Here is a 19,286-nt window from a genome sequence, read left to right as displayed (position 1 = left end):
CATTGACCTATCTGTTTTATACTATGGCTTTGCATATATTTTTGTGGTATGTGTGTGGTTCTGTACTATCTCTTCAGATATTATCTTTATGCTTCCAGCTTTGTTCTTTTGGATCAGTATTTCTCAAACTATTTGAGATGTTTTATGCTTCCATATGAATTTTATGATATTTTTCTAGTTCTGTGAAGGTCATTGGTATTTTCAATGGAGGCTGCACTGAACATATAGACCCCCCCTTTTTAAGATAATTTTGTAATCATATTTATATACAGAAAACTTAGTGTACATTTAACCCAATTTAGTGGTGAGTTCTTTAGCCTTTGCCTTTTCCAGCTTGGCAATGCAAGCCGCAGACATAGGACCCAGGATGTTGCCTCCCCAGCAGATCTCCTCATATCTGTTATTATCATTGTTCCTAATAGCTTCCACCGAGCTTAGCCAGAGCACCCGTGTCTTCAGAGTTAACCTGTGTGAAGGCAACAATGGGGCATGTCTTCCTGTGGACCAGACGTCCCAGCCTGGCCTTTCCCTTGTTGATGCAGTAGAGCACACACACACCCGACACGCCTTCCACCCCCCATCCCCCCCCCCCCCACTCCCGTCTGACGACACAGGGCAGGCAGGAAAACCACCAGCTCAATGGGGTGTACATCATGGGCAGTCACCACCAACTGAGCCTTCTCGGTCTCCACCAAGGTGGTGACTGTTGACTCCTGCTCAGAGGACAGGTGGTCTCTTAGTTGGAATGTGTCCCCTTTGCCAGCGGCCTTCTTCTCAGCACGGGCTAGTAGCCTTTGCGTCTTCTCTTGCTTTGTTTCTGGCCTGGACTTGTGGGCAAGCTTAAGCAGCTGAGTAGCTTTTTGCCTGCCCAGGGCCCAGGTGAACTGGTTAATGGCAGGAGGTGCTTTGATCTGCTTATAGAGAAGATGGCTCTTTGCCGCTGCATCCTGACGTTGGACGAAGCATGTTAGGTTTCTTTTGGGCTGGATGTCCCGCCCAGTGCCGAAGTTCTTGAGCCTTTTCTCAAATAAAGGATTGACCACCTTGGCCTCCTGTTTCTGACAACGGCAGTGACCTTGACCATCTTCTCCTTGGCCTTCTTTCCTTTGGGCATCTTGCTCCGCTGGTGGAGAGAGCATAGATCCCTTTTTATATCGTGGACATTTTAATAATTTTTCCAGCCCATAAACCTGTAAACTTTTTACTTCTTTTTGTATCTTCAATTTCTTTTTTCTTCTGAGTTTCATAGTTTTTATTTTAGTTGGTTTTCATTTTCTTGTTCAAATTTAATCTTAGGTATTTTGTTTTATTATAGTTTTGTGATGGAATTGTTTTCATTATTTATCTTCAGAAATTTTATTAGTGTTAGAGAAACCATTGATTTTTTTTTAATGCTGCAATTTTAATCAGTTCACCAGTTATAATAGCCTTTTGATGACATCTTAGTTTTTCTGAGTATCATATAATCTGCAAATAAGGATAGTTTAATTGCCTTTCTTACTTGTGTGTCTTTTATTTCTTTCTCTTGCCTGTTTGGCTCTACCTTGTTTCTTTGTGTGTTGAATAAGGAGTAAGAATGGAAACCTTTATTTTCTTCTAATCTTAGGAGGAAATCTCTGTTAAATGTGATATATACTGAGGGTTTGTCAAGTCTAGCCTTTGTTATGTTGAAACCCTTTTATTCCTTATTAAGTTCTCCATTGATTTAAGTCTAAATTCTCTTTATTTAAATGTTTAGTTGATTTTATTTTTATGCTTAGTCTGTGTGACTTAAAAAAAATAGCTGTTCCTTACCTATGTTTTAGTTTGCTTTTTTTGTTGTTGTTGTTGTTTTCTATTTTGTATGAGTCTTTAGCCAAAAAGAAAAAGAAAAAGAATTAGCTACATGCTTCTTATTTTTATCTTGTCCCATTCAGGTTTTTTTAACTCAACCACCAGTATATCTTAATACTCTATCATATGTGTGTGTGTATATGTGTATGTGTGTATATACCATACATGTTTATATGCATGTATACAACATGGATTATCTCCTTTTTTAAAAAGGTTTTCATAACATTTTGGTTTTTTTGTATGTATGAATGTAGGCATGTACAAAGAATGCATATGTATAGAAATCAGAAGACAGCCTGTGGCCCTCGTTCTCCGCTTCCACCTTATGGGCCCCAAAAGAGAACTAGGATCAAACTGTGGCAAGAACCACACCCCGCTGAGACATCTCTTGTTTCCTAGCATAGTCCTCCTTTTAGAATAGGTTAAGTCTTTTTTGTTTAGTCTTTTTTTTTTAACAAAAATGTTAATAGTTTTACCTGAAAATTAGGAATTATATTTTATTTGTCTTTAATGTTTTATATGTGATTGTAAATGCCATAGCATATAAGTGTGAAGATCAAAGGACAGTTTTGCAGAGTTGGTTCCTGCCTTTTATCTTTTTGAGGCAGGGTCTCTTGTTTCTGGTACTCTGGCTAACTGGCCTTTGAGCTTCTTGCTGAGTCCTTCTGTCTCTTCCACACATCTCACAATGTAAGTGCTCAGATTACAGATACATGCTACTGGATACACTTTTACCTGGCTTCCGGGAGCCCACTCAGGTACCCATTGAGACCTCTTCCCAGGCCTGTTTTTTATTTAATAACATAACTTTGGTTGCTTAAAAAAAATGTTTAACTGTACAGTGTTTGTTCTTAGGTTTTAATACAAAAAATCCTATAAGTTTTTTTATTGATATTTAAATATGTTTATAATTTTTAAGGAGATTGATTTATTGAGTCAAGTTCTTTAGTTCAAACTGTCCTTGAACTTGGATCATTTTTCTCAACCTAGTTGCCAAATGCAATCTTATAAGTATGAGTCACCATGCTAAGCTGGCTGTAGAATTATTTTATATGCATGTTTCCCATGTACACTCTTGTCAGTGAATCTTCTGAAGACTTAGGTTAGTGATACAAAGGGAATAGCCCATGCAAGAGCATTGTTGACATGTTGAAATATCAAAGATGTCATGTAACTGGAAGGAATAAATAATGAAAATAGTGGAGAGTGAGGTCAAAAGAAAATGTATGTATGTATGTATGTATGTATGTATGTATGTATGTATGTATGTATGTATGTATGGAGATGGAATACATGGCATTTCAAGGCTTGCAGGCAATTAGTTAGAGATCCAGCATTGTTCTGGGTGCTCTCTTGAGAATGACTTAGCAGTATAGGGAATTGCAGTAGAAGCAGTCATTATAGTAATCCAAATACATGATATGATGGTAGCTTTGTAAACACAAAAACGTAACTGTAAAGATGGTTAAAAAAATCACATGCATTTCTATACATTTGCTTATCAACTAGAACGTGTGGGAGGAAAAGAAAGAGATCAAGGATTATGTTGAAATTTTTCCTTGGGAGACATGAACAAACTCCAGATATGGCAACAGGGAGTAGCCCGAAGAAATGCTTCCACCCAGTTGTAGGATTTGTGAGCTAATGAGCGTAATTGGGTTTGCTTATAGGAGCACAGATGGGGTGGAGGGTTACTTGTGGAAGCACAGGCAGCTACAGCACCCTAAATCCCAGAAATGTTAACTACTTATATATCCTCAAGGTGGGATGAGCTGTTTTGGTTGATAAGGTCCTTTGTGGCCCACTTCATAAACCTACTCCTATAAGAGAATGTTATGTTACTAGGCTTAGTGTTACAGAAGTCTTCTGTGGGTAATCAAAAATAGATACCATGCACAGAGGACAGAATTCCATAACAGATGACTTCAGTATTTTTAACTCAAGCAACTTGAAATGATGGAATTGCCAACTAATGATATGTATAGATACAGTTTATTTTATGGAAAACATCAGGAATTTTGGACATGTTAACAAGTCTCTTAGACATTGGAATAAAGTTATTTTATATTACTTTAAAAATCAGGAGAAAGGTGAATATAAGTATATGGATGGTATTACCAAGAGGGTGAGTTTAGATGGAGAAGATAATAAAGGATGAGTAAGGCATTCATATTACAGAGCACACTGGAAAGAATGCCATGAGGCAAGATTGGAGTGGTCTAGAAGTCCACTAAAAAGACTGTTGAGAAGTCAAGGAAAATGAGAAAACTAGGCATTGTAAAGCAGTAGTTGGTACTTAGTATAAGATATTTCGAAGCATGCCAAGGGTAATGGGGACAAATTTGAATGCATGTGAGTGGAAGGGAAGTTGGAACCAGCTTGTATGGATGATGTCTGTGTAAAAAAAAATCTACCCAGTATTTTAGAGCAGCAACTAATAACAAGAGAGAATTAAAAAAGAAAAAGAAAAAGAAAAAGCATGATAGTAAACTCTACTTATATAAAAGGAGCTACAGAGCTACAGGCAGTTAATGACTGAGAGGGAAAATTAGTCTTCTCCAGTAAAGAACCTCCTAATTGGTTATCTAATACCAAATAGCCCTAAAAATACATACATACGAACAAAACTAAAAAGACTCAGAAGGTTGTAGTTATATATTAGTTTGTGTGTGTATATATGTATATATATATATATATATATATATGCATGTGTGTATAACAGTAATAAAAATGCCATGAATTTGAGAGTAGAGGCGTGTTTCTAGAGAGGAAACTGGAGGGAGAAGATGAAGAGGGGTAATGTAAATGTAGTACACATACATGAATATGTTTTAAAGTAATTGCTACTAAACCACATGTATTTGGCTATATGTAATAGGAGTGATCGTTCTTAATATTTTATTCTAATGTTTTTGTCATAGTGAGGTCTTCCTTCCTCCCTCCATCTATCCCTCCCTCCATCTATCCCTCCCTCCATCCATCCCTCCCTTGCTGCTGCCAAAAAATTAAGTCTCTTTACATTTCTTCATTACCTCCTTCCTTATTTGATCTTTATCTAAAAGACAATGTCTAAGAGTTACAGATTTTCTTGCTTAAGGTTCTTTGAAAGCCTAGTTAATTGTCTTTTGCTGGGCTTAAGTTTTGTTCAGTTTGTTGTTTGTATGGTTTTAATAGTATTTGTTATATGTTACTAATATTATTGTAGTAAGTGGGAGAAGAAAATTAATTCTCTTCCTGGTCCTGTTTATCCATACTGAGGCTTTGAACTATCTGCTGTACACTTAATTGATAACAAAGTTCACATTATTCACAAATAGAATATTTGTTTTATTGTGAGTATGTTTTTGCAAACATAAAATTTTATTTTAAAATGGCAGCAGGATGGTAATGTTACACACCTTTAACCCCTGTACTCAGGAGGCAGAGGCAGACAGACCTCTGAGTTTGAGGCCAGCCTGGTCTGCAGAGTGAGTCCCAGGACAGCCAAGGCTCCACAGAGAAACCCTGTCTCAAAAATACAGGTAGATAGGTAGGTAGGCAGGTAGGCAGGGTAGTTTAAATCTTTCAGCAATGGTAATAACAATTAAAATTGGACTATTGTAAGTTAGATCTTGATTTTCATTGGCATAGTTGTTTCTAATTGGAGATTCCATTTCTTACTAAATGTTTGTTTTTTTAAAATACTATATAAAATATATCTTGCTTTTTAAAAATAATGTTGAATTAGTATGAATTAATGGCTATATAGATCAGTAACTCTAGCTGAGAGATGGATCTTAATAGTATGTGGAGAGCTTAAAATCCTGCATTTGTCAGGCATATAAATCCTGGGAGGGAGAGGGAAACAGATATTTTAATTTGAGATCAGCTCTGGGCTACAAAGTGAAATCCTAGAAATTCTTAAATTTGTGAAGAACTCCCTGGATTGATTCTGTTGGCTAAGAATTATAAATTATAGAACAACAACAAAGAACAGTTGTATGCATTTTAACTCATTTGAAAGATATATCTGATCTAAAGCTTATCTTTTCTTTTTCTTTTTTAAAGTTTCTTTACATACCCTAGGTTGAATTCTTGTTGTGGCCCAGACTGACTTTGAACTAGCAGCAGTCCTGCCTCAGCCTCACAAGTCACACCCATATGTCTTGCCCCGAAGGACTTTTCAGCATGTAAACTTGTTTTAAGCCATCATTAGAAAAGTTATTGGTCACATAGGTTAACCTCCTCCCCCTATAATGATTATTAATTAGAGCAGACCTGTATTAAAGTGTCCCTTCCTATAAGATTGCCTGTTAGTTTATTAGCACCAAATCTGTTTAAATTTCAAAATTAGCTTTTGGTCCTGAAATATATACTTTTGAGTTAGGTAATCTACCTTATTTTACTTCCATTTATTTGTTTGTTTATTTATTTGCTTGTTTGTTTATTAAGGTTTTTCAAGACAGGGTCTCTGGGTAACAGAGCCCTGAATGTCCTGGATTCACTTTGTAGACAAGGCTGGCCTTGAACTCACAGAGACCCACCTATGCCTCCCTAGTGCTGGTATTAAAGGTGTACACTATCATACCTGGCCTGCTTCCTTTTATTAACCACCAAATTTAGTGAAATATTTAGGCATTCTAAGACAAAGTGAAGTCTTTATTTTTTCCCCCTCTCTCCATCCTCAGTTGGAGTTACAAGTATTTCAGTCACTTCAGAGTTTAAATTGATTTTGCAAGACCAATAATAAAAATAGTATTTCTTAAGAGTGAATTGCAGAAATTAAGGCTTAACTAGTTAGTTGACTTTAAAAAAATATTAATTATATGTATGTGTGTGTCCCATGTCTATTCATGCATATAGGTATGTGCATATGAGTACAGGTATCTATTAATGTCAGAAACATAAGGTCCTTGTGGAGCCACCAAGCATAGGTGCTGGGAGCCAAATGCAAATCCTCTGTAGGTGCAATATACACTCCTAAAACCACTGAGCCATCTGTCCAGTTCTAGGTATCTTACTCTTAAAAAATAATTTTTTAATGTTGCAGACTTACATGCTACTAGATTCTAGGCATTGATGTTGACTGAGTTTACAGAGTTTTTGATTTGATTTGGTTTGGTTTTTTTTGGGGGGGGGGTGTTTTTTTTTGGCAATTTGCATTATTTCTATAAACAGACAAAATCAGTTTTGCTTTAGAGTTTATTTTCCTTTCAAATTCTAATAAAGTTATTAGTTTGTAATTTGAAAAACATCTCACTTCTTCCAAGAGAAAAAAGAACGTAGCCACTTTTACCTCTATCTACCTTTTAAGTTATGGTCTCTTCTACTTCCTTGCATATAGCTGTTTTGGTGATGGTCATTTGGAGAATAAAATTATAGGCAAGTTAGATTTTGCACCAGAATGCTCTAATGTAATGACCTGTTGTAAATAGCCTGTACTTAACAAGAGGTGTATATTCTTCCTTACCAGAAAGTGTTAGTGATTGATTCAGGATTTGAAAGTTAGATTTCTATGAGCCCTGGCAGTGAAAGAATCTGAAATTGGAAGGACTAAAATAAGATACCCAGTCTAGAGACTAAAGCAAGTTTCTTGTAGAAAGAATGGGGGAAATGAGAGCTATTTGGGGCATAAGGTATGATGATGGTATCTGTACTTCCTTTCCTGCTACTCCTTCCACTTTTCTCCTATTTGTAAGTTAGCAACAGTATTAATGGAGTAAATGAATAGGTTTGAGAGTGGAGAGGAGGGTATGGTTATTAGTTTTTGTCTGGTTATTTGCTTTGCTTTTTCAGGGAGAATAAAAAATTGTAGCTGATGCTGGATCGCAAGAATCTGGGGTGTCAAGTGCTCTAACTTTTTATGTTTGAAAACTTCATCCTTCTATTCTTCAGAGATCCCTAGCTGGGTGTTTGCAACAGAATCATCTACAGAGATAACATTTAATCCAGAAAGGTTGAGTTAGAATCCCCTTAATAGTTGGATTTCAGACAGTATTCAGTATGTTTTTGATATGTTCACTTCCTAGTGAAGAATCCATTTTCTTTTGGATACTAGATTTTGAAATTCTTGTTTAATTATTTTCCTTTTCTGAATATGTTTTATATGTTTCTTTAGACAATTAAATGTCTAAATGTTAAAATGTAAAGGGAATAGATAGTAAAAAATGGGAAAGAAGGTGACAGTTAAAAGTTTATGGAGTCAGCCTCATTTTTAATCAAGAATAATTTGTTCTTACAAATAAAAGTCAGACAAAACCACAATAAAGGCTAAATAAAGTTGATAGACCACATATAAAATGAGGAAGGACATTTGATATCTGTTAGTCCTTTGTGTTAACATGGAGATATTACTTTTTTCCCAATCTCTTGCTATTTAATTTTTCTAACCTTTAGACTTTCTTTCCAAAGAGACTTTATTGGGGCTGATATTACTAGGCATTTGGGTTGGATGTAGCTTTTAAATATTTCTTTTGATCCAAAGTACTTATTTACATTGTTTGGTAATAATTTGGAGAAGATAAACATTTAACTTGAATATGTTTTCTTGTAGCAGAAAAAGAAAACTAAGACCTTCAACCCACCAACACGTAGAAATTGGGAAAGTAATTACTTTGGGATGCCCCTCCAAGATCTGGTTACAGCTGAGAAGCCTATACCACTATTTGTTGAAAAATGTGTGGAATTTATTGAAGACACAGGTAGGCTAGAAGAATCAATACATGAGATTTGATTTATATTTTCATTTTTGCTACAATAATAGTTTGTTAAATGTGATATGTTAAAACTGTATTTGGGCCTTAGGGTTCCCATTAGTGTCATCTTAGTCACTCTGAAGCTCACTATCTCATACTTGAACTTTTCAATGTTACTCAGTAATGACTTTAGCTTCATCATATTAAGAGATTGGTACTACAATTGGAGTCAGTAATTAAAATATCTTTAATATTTTAAACCTGATACTATTTATGTTACTTACTCCTCACATGGGTAATTTTCTTTAAAAGTTCAAGCCATAATTATACATTTTATAAATGGCAGTTCATTCTGTGTGGCGTTACTAATTTTTATTCAGCAGCTAATCACTTGATGTCATTTTTTATGGTTCATATGTTTATAAGGAATATATAGATACTTCACAGTTTTAAAAATAAGTACGCATTTGTGTTTGTTTTGTTGCAATATAATAAACATTAAAACTGAAAAACTGAGAGTTGAGCTAGTAAGAGTTGGAATAGATTGGAAAAGTTACACTTGAGTGTATTTTATTTTATTTATTGTTTTGAGACAGCATCTCACTTTGTAGTTATGGAACTCTCTGTATAAACCAGTCTATCCTTAAACTCACAGAGTTCTTCCTGTCTCTGCCTATTGCCTGAGTTCTGGGATTAAAGGCTTTTGCCAACATGCCTGGCTATTGAGCATATTTTAAATGAACTCAAGTTAACCATGAGCCTGAGTGATTGGATGAACTACAATTATGAAAAGTTTAAAAACATAAATGACATCAGTTTTAGCCTTACTTATAACACTTTTGGATATGTATAAGCATTGGGTTTTGTGGCTGTTGTTTTGTTTTGTTTTGTTTTGTTTGAAAAACTACTATAGCCATGTCCTATCTAAATAATCATGCTCAGTTTTGCTCACGGATGCCTTACCCTTTAGACCAGTTATCAGTTTACTTCTGTACATACTGGTTTGTCTATTTGATGAGGAATGGTGACTTAGTAAGATTTAGTAAGGGGCACAATATGGCAAAATGCTGTTATTTGCCAGAATCATAATGTTCTCTATATATATATATCCTTATAGTTGATATGGAGTTTATATTTGATCTGCATTCAATCTTTCCATTACCAAGCACTTAAGTGAGTTTTAGACAAATTTCTTATTTGACTTTAAGGCAGGAAAAACAAATACAGAGATTTTTTTTCTAATATTAGCTTTCTGCTTTGGAGTTAATGATTTCTTGTTTTCTGTAGTAGCACATTTAGGCCTTGTGAATATGACATTTGTTGTTTTGTTTAAGGAAGGAATTCCATGTATCCCAGTCTGACCTGGAACTGTTAATATGGATATTTCTAGTTACTTTGGGTCAGTTCACTAGCAAGTAGGAGAAACTATAACTAGATTCTTCATATCCTACATCCACATGTGACTCCACGTTTTCATATGCTGTTTATTTTTTTAAAGATGAATGAAGAGACTTACATCAGGGCCATGTAAAATGAATATGTTCTATATGAAGGAGATCACATATTTCTGCAGAGTTCAGTTTTGATGAAAAGCTTTCAGTTTAGCTGGATGTTAATTTTATGACAAAGTTTTTCTGCATCTTTAGAGATCATAACTTTTTTTTTTTAAACTCACTTTCAAGTAGTAAATTATATTGGTTGGTTTTCAAGTAAGCTAACTTTGACTTCTTGAAGTAGATACCATCGTTTCTTGATATTGCTGGTTTAAATTTGCTAAAATATTAAAGATCCAGATTACTGTTTAGTCTAATACATAGTAGAAATTATTTATTGTAGCAAGGAGATTTCCACTCAACTCACTATGTATTAAAAGATATTTTCAGAACAACTTTCAGTTTCTGGCTACAAGAACTTGTCATACATGTGAAATATTCTACTAGTTTGTAGAGAATTTTCCATACATATATGAGGCTCTTGACTGTGCATTTTCATTTCTGGTGCTGTGCCCCACAGATTAGACATTAGTCTTTCTGTATCTGCTAGATGGTTTTTTTTGAGACAGGGTTTCTCTGTGTAGCCATGGCTGTCCTGGAACTCACTCTGTAGACCAGGCCAGACTCAAACTCAGAAATCTGCCTGCCTCTGCCTCCCAAGTGCTGGGATTAAAGGCGTGCTCCACCACCGCCCAGCCAGATTGTCACAATCTCTTAGGTTTATACCTCCTTTCAATGTTGTCTGAAGACTATCCAGGTATTAAATTGGGGCATTCAGATAGTTTATCTCACTTGCTTTTCCCTAGGGATAAACAGTTTTGAGCTGGGAATTTAGTGCTTCTTTTAAAATGTTGAGGGTTCCTCCCCCCACACACTTTTTAATTGTTTGCTATGGGATGTCAAATTTCATGCAGTTAATCCTTCATGGTAATATTCATATTAATGTCAATAGAATCACAGTAAAACATATTCAACAGTTTCAAAATGGTTTGTTTGCTGCATTTATGTGCCTGCGAAATATCCAAGTAAAACACCAAGATTCTGTTGGATGTGTAGCTACAGAGCTTAGGAAAGTGTTTTGTTTCTTAGATGCTATTTTGGTATTTGTCAGTATATAAATATTAATGTCAGCTTTATGTTAGTAAGATTCAGGATCAGCATTTAGAGTGAGAAGAAAATTTCAAAATGTTGACAGACTGCAAAAGAAGGGCTGTAAAACCATAGAAGAAAATAAGGAAGCGTAATTATCAACATCAAAACTTAATTTTTTTTTTTTACAATATGTTAAGGTAAAATCCATGAGCTTAAAACTAACCAAATTAAAATACAACCCAGTAATGCGTATTGCATTTAGTATTGTAGGCCACTCCTCATCTTGTTCCAGAACACTTTTATAGCGCTAAAGAAAACCTAACCTCACTCTTATAAGAGTTCCCCACTTTCTCTGGCTTACCAATCTGCTTTCTGTCCCAATGGATTTATTTATTTATTCTGGATATGTTATTTAAGTTTAGGCATATAATATATAAAGATTTTTGTCTAATTTCTTTTTTTGTTTTTTGTTTTTTGTTTTTTGTTTTTTTTTTTTTTCAAGACAGGATTTCTCTGTATAGCCCTGGCTGTCCTGGAACTCACTCTGTAGACTAGGCTGGCCTCGAACTCAGAAATCTGCCTGCCTCTGCCTCCTAAGTGCGAGGATTAAAGGCGTGTGCCATCAATGCCGGGGGTTTTTTGTCTTAATTTCTTTGACTTAACTTTTTTTTTTTTTCTCGTAGCATGTATGAATGAGATCACCAGATTTTGTCCCCTTTATTATTTGATAGACACGTTCAGGTTGCTTCTGCCTCTTGGCTATAGTGAATAGTTGTACTATAAAACATTCATATAGAAGGATTTGTTCAAGTGTTTTCTATTATTTCAGTACATTCCTAGAAGAATGGAATTGCTGTGTCATATAGTAACTAATTTTTTTATGGTACTGTCAGACTATTTTCCATAGTGGATACTGTTCTGCTTCTTACCAACAATGTATTAAAGGTCAACACTGTTTACATCATTGCTAACTAACACTTGTGTTCTGTATGCTTTTGTGTCTTAATTATCACTATTTTTCTTTTTATATGGATTATATTTCACCTAGATTATTTTGATAGTATTCCCATAAACTGTATTGTTTTCAATTCACGAATGCTTGGTTTTGTTTTTTTGGCTTTTTTTGATCCTGGGGCTGAAAAGATGGCTCAGTGGTTAAGAGCACTGACTGCTCTTCTGAAGGTCCTGAGTTCAAATCCTAGTAACCACATGGGGGCTCACAACCATCCGTAATGAGATCTGACACCCTCTTCTGGAGTGTCTGAAGACAGCTATGGTGTATTCACATGTAATAAATAAATAAATCTTTAAAAAAAAACTTTTTGATCCTGTAATTTGGCTGAATTATTAGCTATTAGCTTTTTGTATGTATTCTAGTAGGTATAGTTTTACTTCTTTATATTTTATATGGCTTTGTTTCTTTTTATTGAATTGCTAATGCATTGGTGAATCCCAGTGTGAAAACAGTACCATTGTTGTATTATCTGTGGGATAGTTTTTGTCTTCTTTGGGCTATCACTGTTGTTTTCTCATAAATACTACATATGCTATTGACGAAATTTTTCTTCTATATTAATTTCCTGACATAAGACTTTTAGAAACTGCCTAGAAAAAAATTACAATTATTTTGTCAAATCTGAAGGCTAGGATTCTGAAATTACAGCATCAGCAGAATTAATGCTCTGTTGGGAAATCTAGGTAGAATTTTCCTTTGTTCTTGACTTTGTGATGATTCCTCATTTTACAGGTGTGTCACTTTAGTCTTGGTCTTTGGCATTCTCACTGGGTATTTGTTTTCTCTTTTTACTTATTTTAAAAATAGTTGTTTTTATTTATTTTGTGTGTGTATGTGTGTCATCATATGCTCAAGAAAGTCAGAAGATGAGTTGGGGGAGTTGTCAGTCCTCTCTCTCCACTATGTGCTGGAGATAGAACTCAGACTTGAGCAGCTTTAGCCACTGAACCTTCTCACTGGTCCATTTTCTGTTTTTCTGTTGGTATCAGTCACGTTGAGTTAGTAAAGAGTCACCCAACTTCAACCAATATGGCCTTATCCTGATTAATTATATGCAATAATCAGGGTCATCTTTTGAAGTTTATGGGGTAGTCTTATGTTACTTTAATATTATGGTAATTTCCCTCCCTCTACCCCCATCACTTGAATTTAACAGTGCAGGTGCTGGGGCTCAAAGGATGTCTCAGCAGTTATGAGCACTGGCTACTCTTCCAGAAGATCAAGTTCAATTCCCAGTACCTACATGGCAGCTCATGTCTGTAATTCTAGTCCCTGGAGATCCAGTGCTATCTTCTGGTCTCTGAGGGTACCAGGCATGCATATGATACACAGAAATACATGCAAGCAGAATACCCATATGCATAAAAATAAATTAATTGAATTAAAAAAGGAGTAAACCACTAGAAACAATGTGGGTATTTCTTTTCTAGCACAAAAGAATTGTAAATTAGCCCTCGAAATGTTTTGGGTTTTCTTTTTTCCAAATTATTTCTATACTTTTGTCCAGCAACAAATTCCTTTAGGCCTCCTGGCATATTTTACCTTTTATGGCTTTCTAGCTTTGGACCATCTTATTTTTTTATGTTACTAACAACAGTCTTACTGAAATATCTCATCATTTAACTAGTTAAAAAAAAGCTAAACCTTTTGGGTTTTGTTTTACCCACCATCTACTAGAATGTACTTGCCACAAAAGCAGGTCCTTAGTTCCTAAAACTACATAATTAACTTTTAATGTTTTATAACCAAATCTTTACCCTTGTGATATTGCACACAGATTTTTTTTCTATGTTTGGGGAGCTGGAGAGATGTCTCATTAAGAGCATGTGATGCTCATGCAGAGGATCCATGTTCAGTTCCTAAGACTCATGTTAGCTCCAAGGGATCCAGTGCTGCTTCTTGCCTCTGTAGGCGCCTTTACATATGTGCACATACCATTCACTATACAGTCATACATACACACTATATAATTAAAATTAAAAATCTTTTTTAAAAGTGTATTTTCTAAACTAGAATTGGAATTACTGGTTTTTCTCCCCTACAAAATAAAGAGGGACAGGCATGGTAGCCAAACCTTTAATCCCAGCAGCCGGGAAGCAGAGGCTGTGGACCTCTTTTAAGTTTGAGGCTAGCCTGCTCTTCATAGTGAGTTCCAGGCCAGCCAAGGGCTATGCTGTAAGATACATATAAAAAAAAAATGTTACTTAAAAAAAAATACAAAGAGACAATCTTAATTATTTCTTGAGGCAGGATTTCACTGTGTATCCCTGGCTGTCCTAGAACTCAACTCTGTAGCCCAGACAAGCCTCAAACTCAAAAGAACTCCATCTCCCAAGTGCAGGGATGTAAGTGTGTACCACTGAATCTGGCAGTAATTTTGTTTTTAGTGACAAATGTCTACAGGAAAAAGAATATTGCCCAAGCTTGATGAAACACTTTATCCTTTTTAACCTCCCCTGAAATTATTAATAGAGTCAGTTTTGCTTAATGTGTAGTTTGCATAAACCTTTATTGTGATATGAAATAAATCAAAATATGTGTACAATTACATTGATTTTATAGTGGAAGAAATCCAAGAGCTACTTATCTTAAGATTCTAGTCTAGATTTATAACTGTTGACTGTTTACAAGTGGTTTTGATAACTAGAAGTTTCTAGGAAAACTAACAGTAGAAAATACCAATCAATCCATGAAGAATAGGCTAAGAATCACCCGTGATTTCATAACAGATAAATCTTCTGTACATTATCGACTATATAATGTACATGTAAACATATATAACTTTTCCAAAAAGGAAAAGTAACCTTACTTTCTGTAGTATTTGTCATACATGAACAGTTTTTAATGTGACATGACACTGATCTTTGTAGTTGCTTTTTATGGTTTATCCTATCACACTCTAATATATCAGTAATTTTAGTTTATTTTAGTAACCTAATTCTGATTGTAATTCTTTAAATGTAGTTGTTCTTTTATGTCAAATGTATATAAAATTGCTATCTGGGCCTCAATAATAGAAACCTCACAGAGAGAAGAAACCATTCATCTGCATCATTTAAAGGCATTTCAAGAGGATAGCTGTTATCCATTGAATAGGACAAACTAATGATTTTAGCTTGGTCATGTAACTAAGAAATTTATTTTACTATGTTATGTCTTATTTTAAAAAATATTTAAATTCTTTAAAATGTTCACTTTATTTTTAAATGTTATTTTGTACAGTGTATTTTGATCATATCCATCCACCGTTACCTCCCTTCCAACTCTCATTAGTGACCCCTGCCCTGTCTTCCAACTTTTTGTGATTATTTTTATTGTTATTAAATAATTACCTAAGTCCAGTTAGTGCTTCCCATATTGATATGGGTTTTGGAGCCAAATGCTGGTACATGGGTAGCCAACCAGAGCAAATCCCCAAATCAGAGAGACTTTCCTCTCACTTGCCAGTAGCTATGCAACTGGATATGGGACTTTAGACACACACACACACACCCCTTCATGCTGAGATTTTGATTGTCTTGCTTATATGCAGTAACTACAGCTACAGTGAGTTCATGTATTCAGCAACCATGTCCAGCTTTTCACAGCTCCCTCTCTCCCTCTCTCCCCATCTATTGGCTCTTAAATACTTTCTTCCTCCTCTACCTTGGGTAAGGTTGGTATAGACAAGCACTCAGTTACTTATATACTCAGCATTTGACCATCTATGTGTGTGTATTTTAACAAGTATGGGATGCATAAAGAAGCTTCTCTTCTTTGGGCCACCACCATAAGTTGTGGAACTTCTGGCCACAGGTTGTTTTGTTTTTAAGATGAAATGAAAACAATGTATATAATATGCTTTGTGAATTTTTTAATTATTATATGTAATGGAAATAAGTGTTTGGAAAGCCATTGTTACTTAATGGGCATCAGTTAAAATGGTTTTCAAAATATTTTCAAAAAGTAGGGACACATTTTAGTTCAGTAAAGTTAAAAAGAAAAATGCATGCACTCCTGGTCTTGTGGCATTAAAAGATGAAACTTGTATTTGATAAGCTGCAAAAGGACTGCCTTTTTGTCTTACTCATGTAACAGTTTTTTCCCCCAGAAATGTCACATACTACTGCTAAGAATTCTTCCATTAATATTAACTTCTTCACTATCAACTTTTAGTATATGAGAAATCTCAGAGTGAAGTTTCCTTACTAATACCATTAAAAATAGGGCAAATCTGACACATAGAATAGCTAGCCGTGAATTATATACTATGTAATATCCAGGAAAATATATTTCATATCTTATATCACATGACTTTTTTACATGACACATTAATAGGCATTTAATTAAGAAACATTAAATTCTGTCTTAAGTAAAAACATTTCTACACATTATTTCTTATGCCTTTACTAAAAATTACATTCTCAGAACTTCAGTAGTTTATAGTCATTACCTTTATGATACCATTTATGTATTTCTCTGATTGATACTTGAGTTTCAGCCAGGGCCATCCCATTTTTGGAATTCCCTTCATGATCTTTCTTTTTGTACTTTAATATGTTAATATATTCTGAAATGCCTATTGAACATTTCTAGTTAAAATGAGATGCTTGTACTTAACAAAATTAAAATGTAATTCATCCATCTTCCCCCAAAACACCTTCTGATTCTGCTTGTTTATAACAATAGCAGTTGTACTTTCCCAGTTGTCCAAGTTGAGGTGTCTTTTTAATCTGACTTAAAAAGAAAATGCTAGGTTATATAAGGCCATTTTCATACATGGACAACAATACTTGAGCAATTTTACCTCATCTCCTACCCTCCCCCTTTCCTTTCTTGCCCCTCTCTTGATCTGACTATCTCCTTTGTGCCCATACTGTTAATAGGAAATCCTGTTTTTGGCAACTTTTGTCTTATATCAGTTTTTTGCATATCATATTAAAATTTATTATGTCGAATTTGTATTGTTCCTTATCTAGTTGTTTCTTTATTCTGACTCTTAAGATATTGTGTATGAGGCCCAAGTGTGATTTCAGCACTTTAGATGGCAGAACAGGTGAGTTTGAGGCCAGTCTGGTTTACATAATGAGTTCAGGCCAACCAAGGCTACATAGTGAGACCGTGTCTCAAAAAAACAAAAACCAAAAAAAAAAAAAAAAAAAAAAAAAAAAATGTGTGAACCTAGTACTGAAATTCTACAGCCTAGTACTTGGTGCTTTCCTTTTTCTGTGTGTATATGTATATGTGCATTATATACATAATTTTCAGTCTTTATGTTGAACAGACAAGAGAAAATGTTTTCTGAGTCAGAATATGTCATTCCAAATCCCTACAAATGATTTCATTTTCTTTGTGACTAAATACCCTTGTATATATGTATGTACCAGTTTCTGTATTTGTTTATGTAATGATAGATGTCTAAGCTTGTTCCATTTCCTTGCTCTTATAACTAGTACAGCAATAATCAGGGATGTGTGATATTTCTGTGGAGTGTTAGTAACCTTTCTAGTGTATAACCAAGAATAATATAGATTTTCCATACTTAGTTTTCTGAGAAACCTTCATACTGGTTTCCATAGTGGCTTTTTTAAATTTTGTGTCTCTTTGTGGTTTTATGAATCTATGAGTTCAAGTATCCATGGAACCCAGAGGAAAGTGTTTGATTCCCTGAAACTAGAGTTTCAGGTGGTTATAGGCTGCCTCATAAGGGTGCTGGGAACTGAACTTGAGTGTTCTACAAGAGTAGTACATGCTCTTAACCACTGGGCTACTTCTAGACCAACAAACCATCCACCTTCCTTCCTTCCTTCCTTTCTCCTTCCTTCCTTCCTTCCTTCCTTCCTTGCTTCCTTCCTTCCTTTCTCCTTCCTCCTTCCTTCATTCCTTCATTCCTTCATTCGTTTGTTTACATTAACATGACTTCTGGCAACGATATTTTTGGTTTGTACGAGGTATCTGTTTTCCCTCTCCTGCATATTTTTTCCTGAGAACTTTATGAAAAATTAGGTCTTCATAACTTTGAGTTTATTTTTTTGTGCCAGTTCTGTGTTGTTTTTAATACTGTGAGTCTGTAGCATAATTTGAAATCAAATACTGTCATGCTTTGATCTATGTGATTTCTTTGGCATCTGCTGGCTCTGAATTTGAATCTGAATCTGTGTTTGGGGGGTTTTGTTTTCTTTTGTTTTTTAAGATCTTGGTTTTCATTATTAAGTTATCTAATTAAAATTGGTATTAGGTTGCTGTTGCTGTGATAAAACCGTCTTAGAATTTCCATTATTGTGTTAAAATATCACTACCAAAAAGCAATTTTTGGGAGAAAAAGGTTTATTTTATCTTCCAGCTTTTGGATCACATACTGAGGGAACTCAAGACAGGAATTCAAAGCAGGAACCTGGGGGGCAGGAACTGAGAGGCTATGAAGGAATGCCCCTTATTGATTTGCTCCCAAATCAATATATACCATGCTTATATACCGCAGGGGTAGTACTGTGAACGGTGACCTTGGAACCTCCAACATCAATCACTAAGAAAATGCACCACAGGCCAGTCTGGTGGGGGAATTTTCTCAGTTGGAGTTCCCTCTTCTCAAACAACTCTAGCTTTTATCAAATTGAAATAAAACTATCCAACACAAACATGTGACCTAAAATGATTTATAGAAGAGTTTATTTTGACTTAATGTTTCAGAGGTTCCATCTTATTGGGGAGGCATAGCAGCAAGCAGCAGGAAGTCTGCTCACATAGGAAGCCAAGAGCTTAAATCTTCAGACACAAGCACAAAGCGGTTGGTGGGAGAGTGAACTGGAAGTGGTGATGCAAAGCTTTAGATCTAAAAGCTGTCTTCCTGCTAGGCTGTACTACCAAAATACACCGATGCCACCAATCAAGGGAACATTTTTCATTCAAATCACCATAAGATGTGTCTGGGTGTTTAAGTACCCTTAGCTTTAAGCATACTTCTCAGAATTTCCTTAGCTATATCCCCAATGTTCTGCTTAAGTTATGCTTACATTTTAATTTGTTTAGGACATTTTTTAGTCCACCCCCCTTGCCAGCTACCCACTGGTCTTTCAGGTGTTATTGTTCAGTCTCTTTATTTATGTAGTTTCTGAAGTTTTTCTTGCTCTTGATTACTCTCTTGCCTTATGTTTGGATAAGATAGAAAATTTTAGATCGTTTTGTATTTAGTAAGACTTG

At 35.1% G+C, this 19,286-nt stretch overlaps 1 protein-coding gene across 4 annotated transcripts in view; it reads left to right on the top strand.

The window, feature by feature from the left end:
* Arhgap5 (Rho GTPase activating protein 5) overlaps positions 1-19,286 on the top strand; it is a 69,863-nt gene that overhangs the window by 34,821 nt on the left and 15,756 nt on the right. For 3 of the 4 annotated variants that reach the window (XM_052185867.1, XM_052185866.1, XM_052185865.1), the window contains exon 3: positions 8,366-8,513. In XM_052185867.1, coding sequence (XP_052041827.1) covers positions 8,366-8,513 — 148 coding nt within the window. The remainder of the gene's footprint in view (positions 1-8,365; positions 8,514-19,286) is intronic. The other variant, XM_052185868.1, reaches the window with a different exon arrangement.

The sequence above is a fragment of the Apodemus sylvaticus genome, chromosome 6, assembly GCF_947179515.1.
Source record: "Apodemus sylvaticus chromosome 6, mApoSyl1.1, whole genome shotgun sequence".
NCBI classification, from domain to species: Eukaryota; Metazoa; Chordata; class Mammalia; order Rodentia; family Muridae; genus Apodemus; species Apodemus sylvaticus.
Note: the sequence above shows the minus strand (reverse complement) of the source record. Positions and strands in the feature narration are given on the sequence as shown.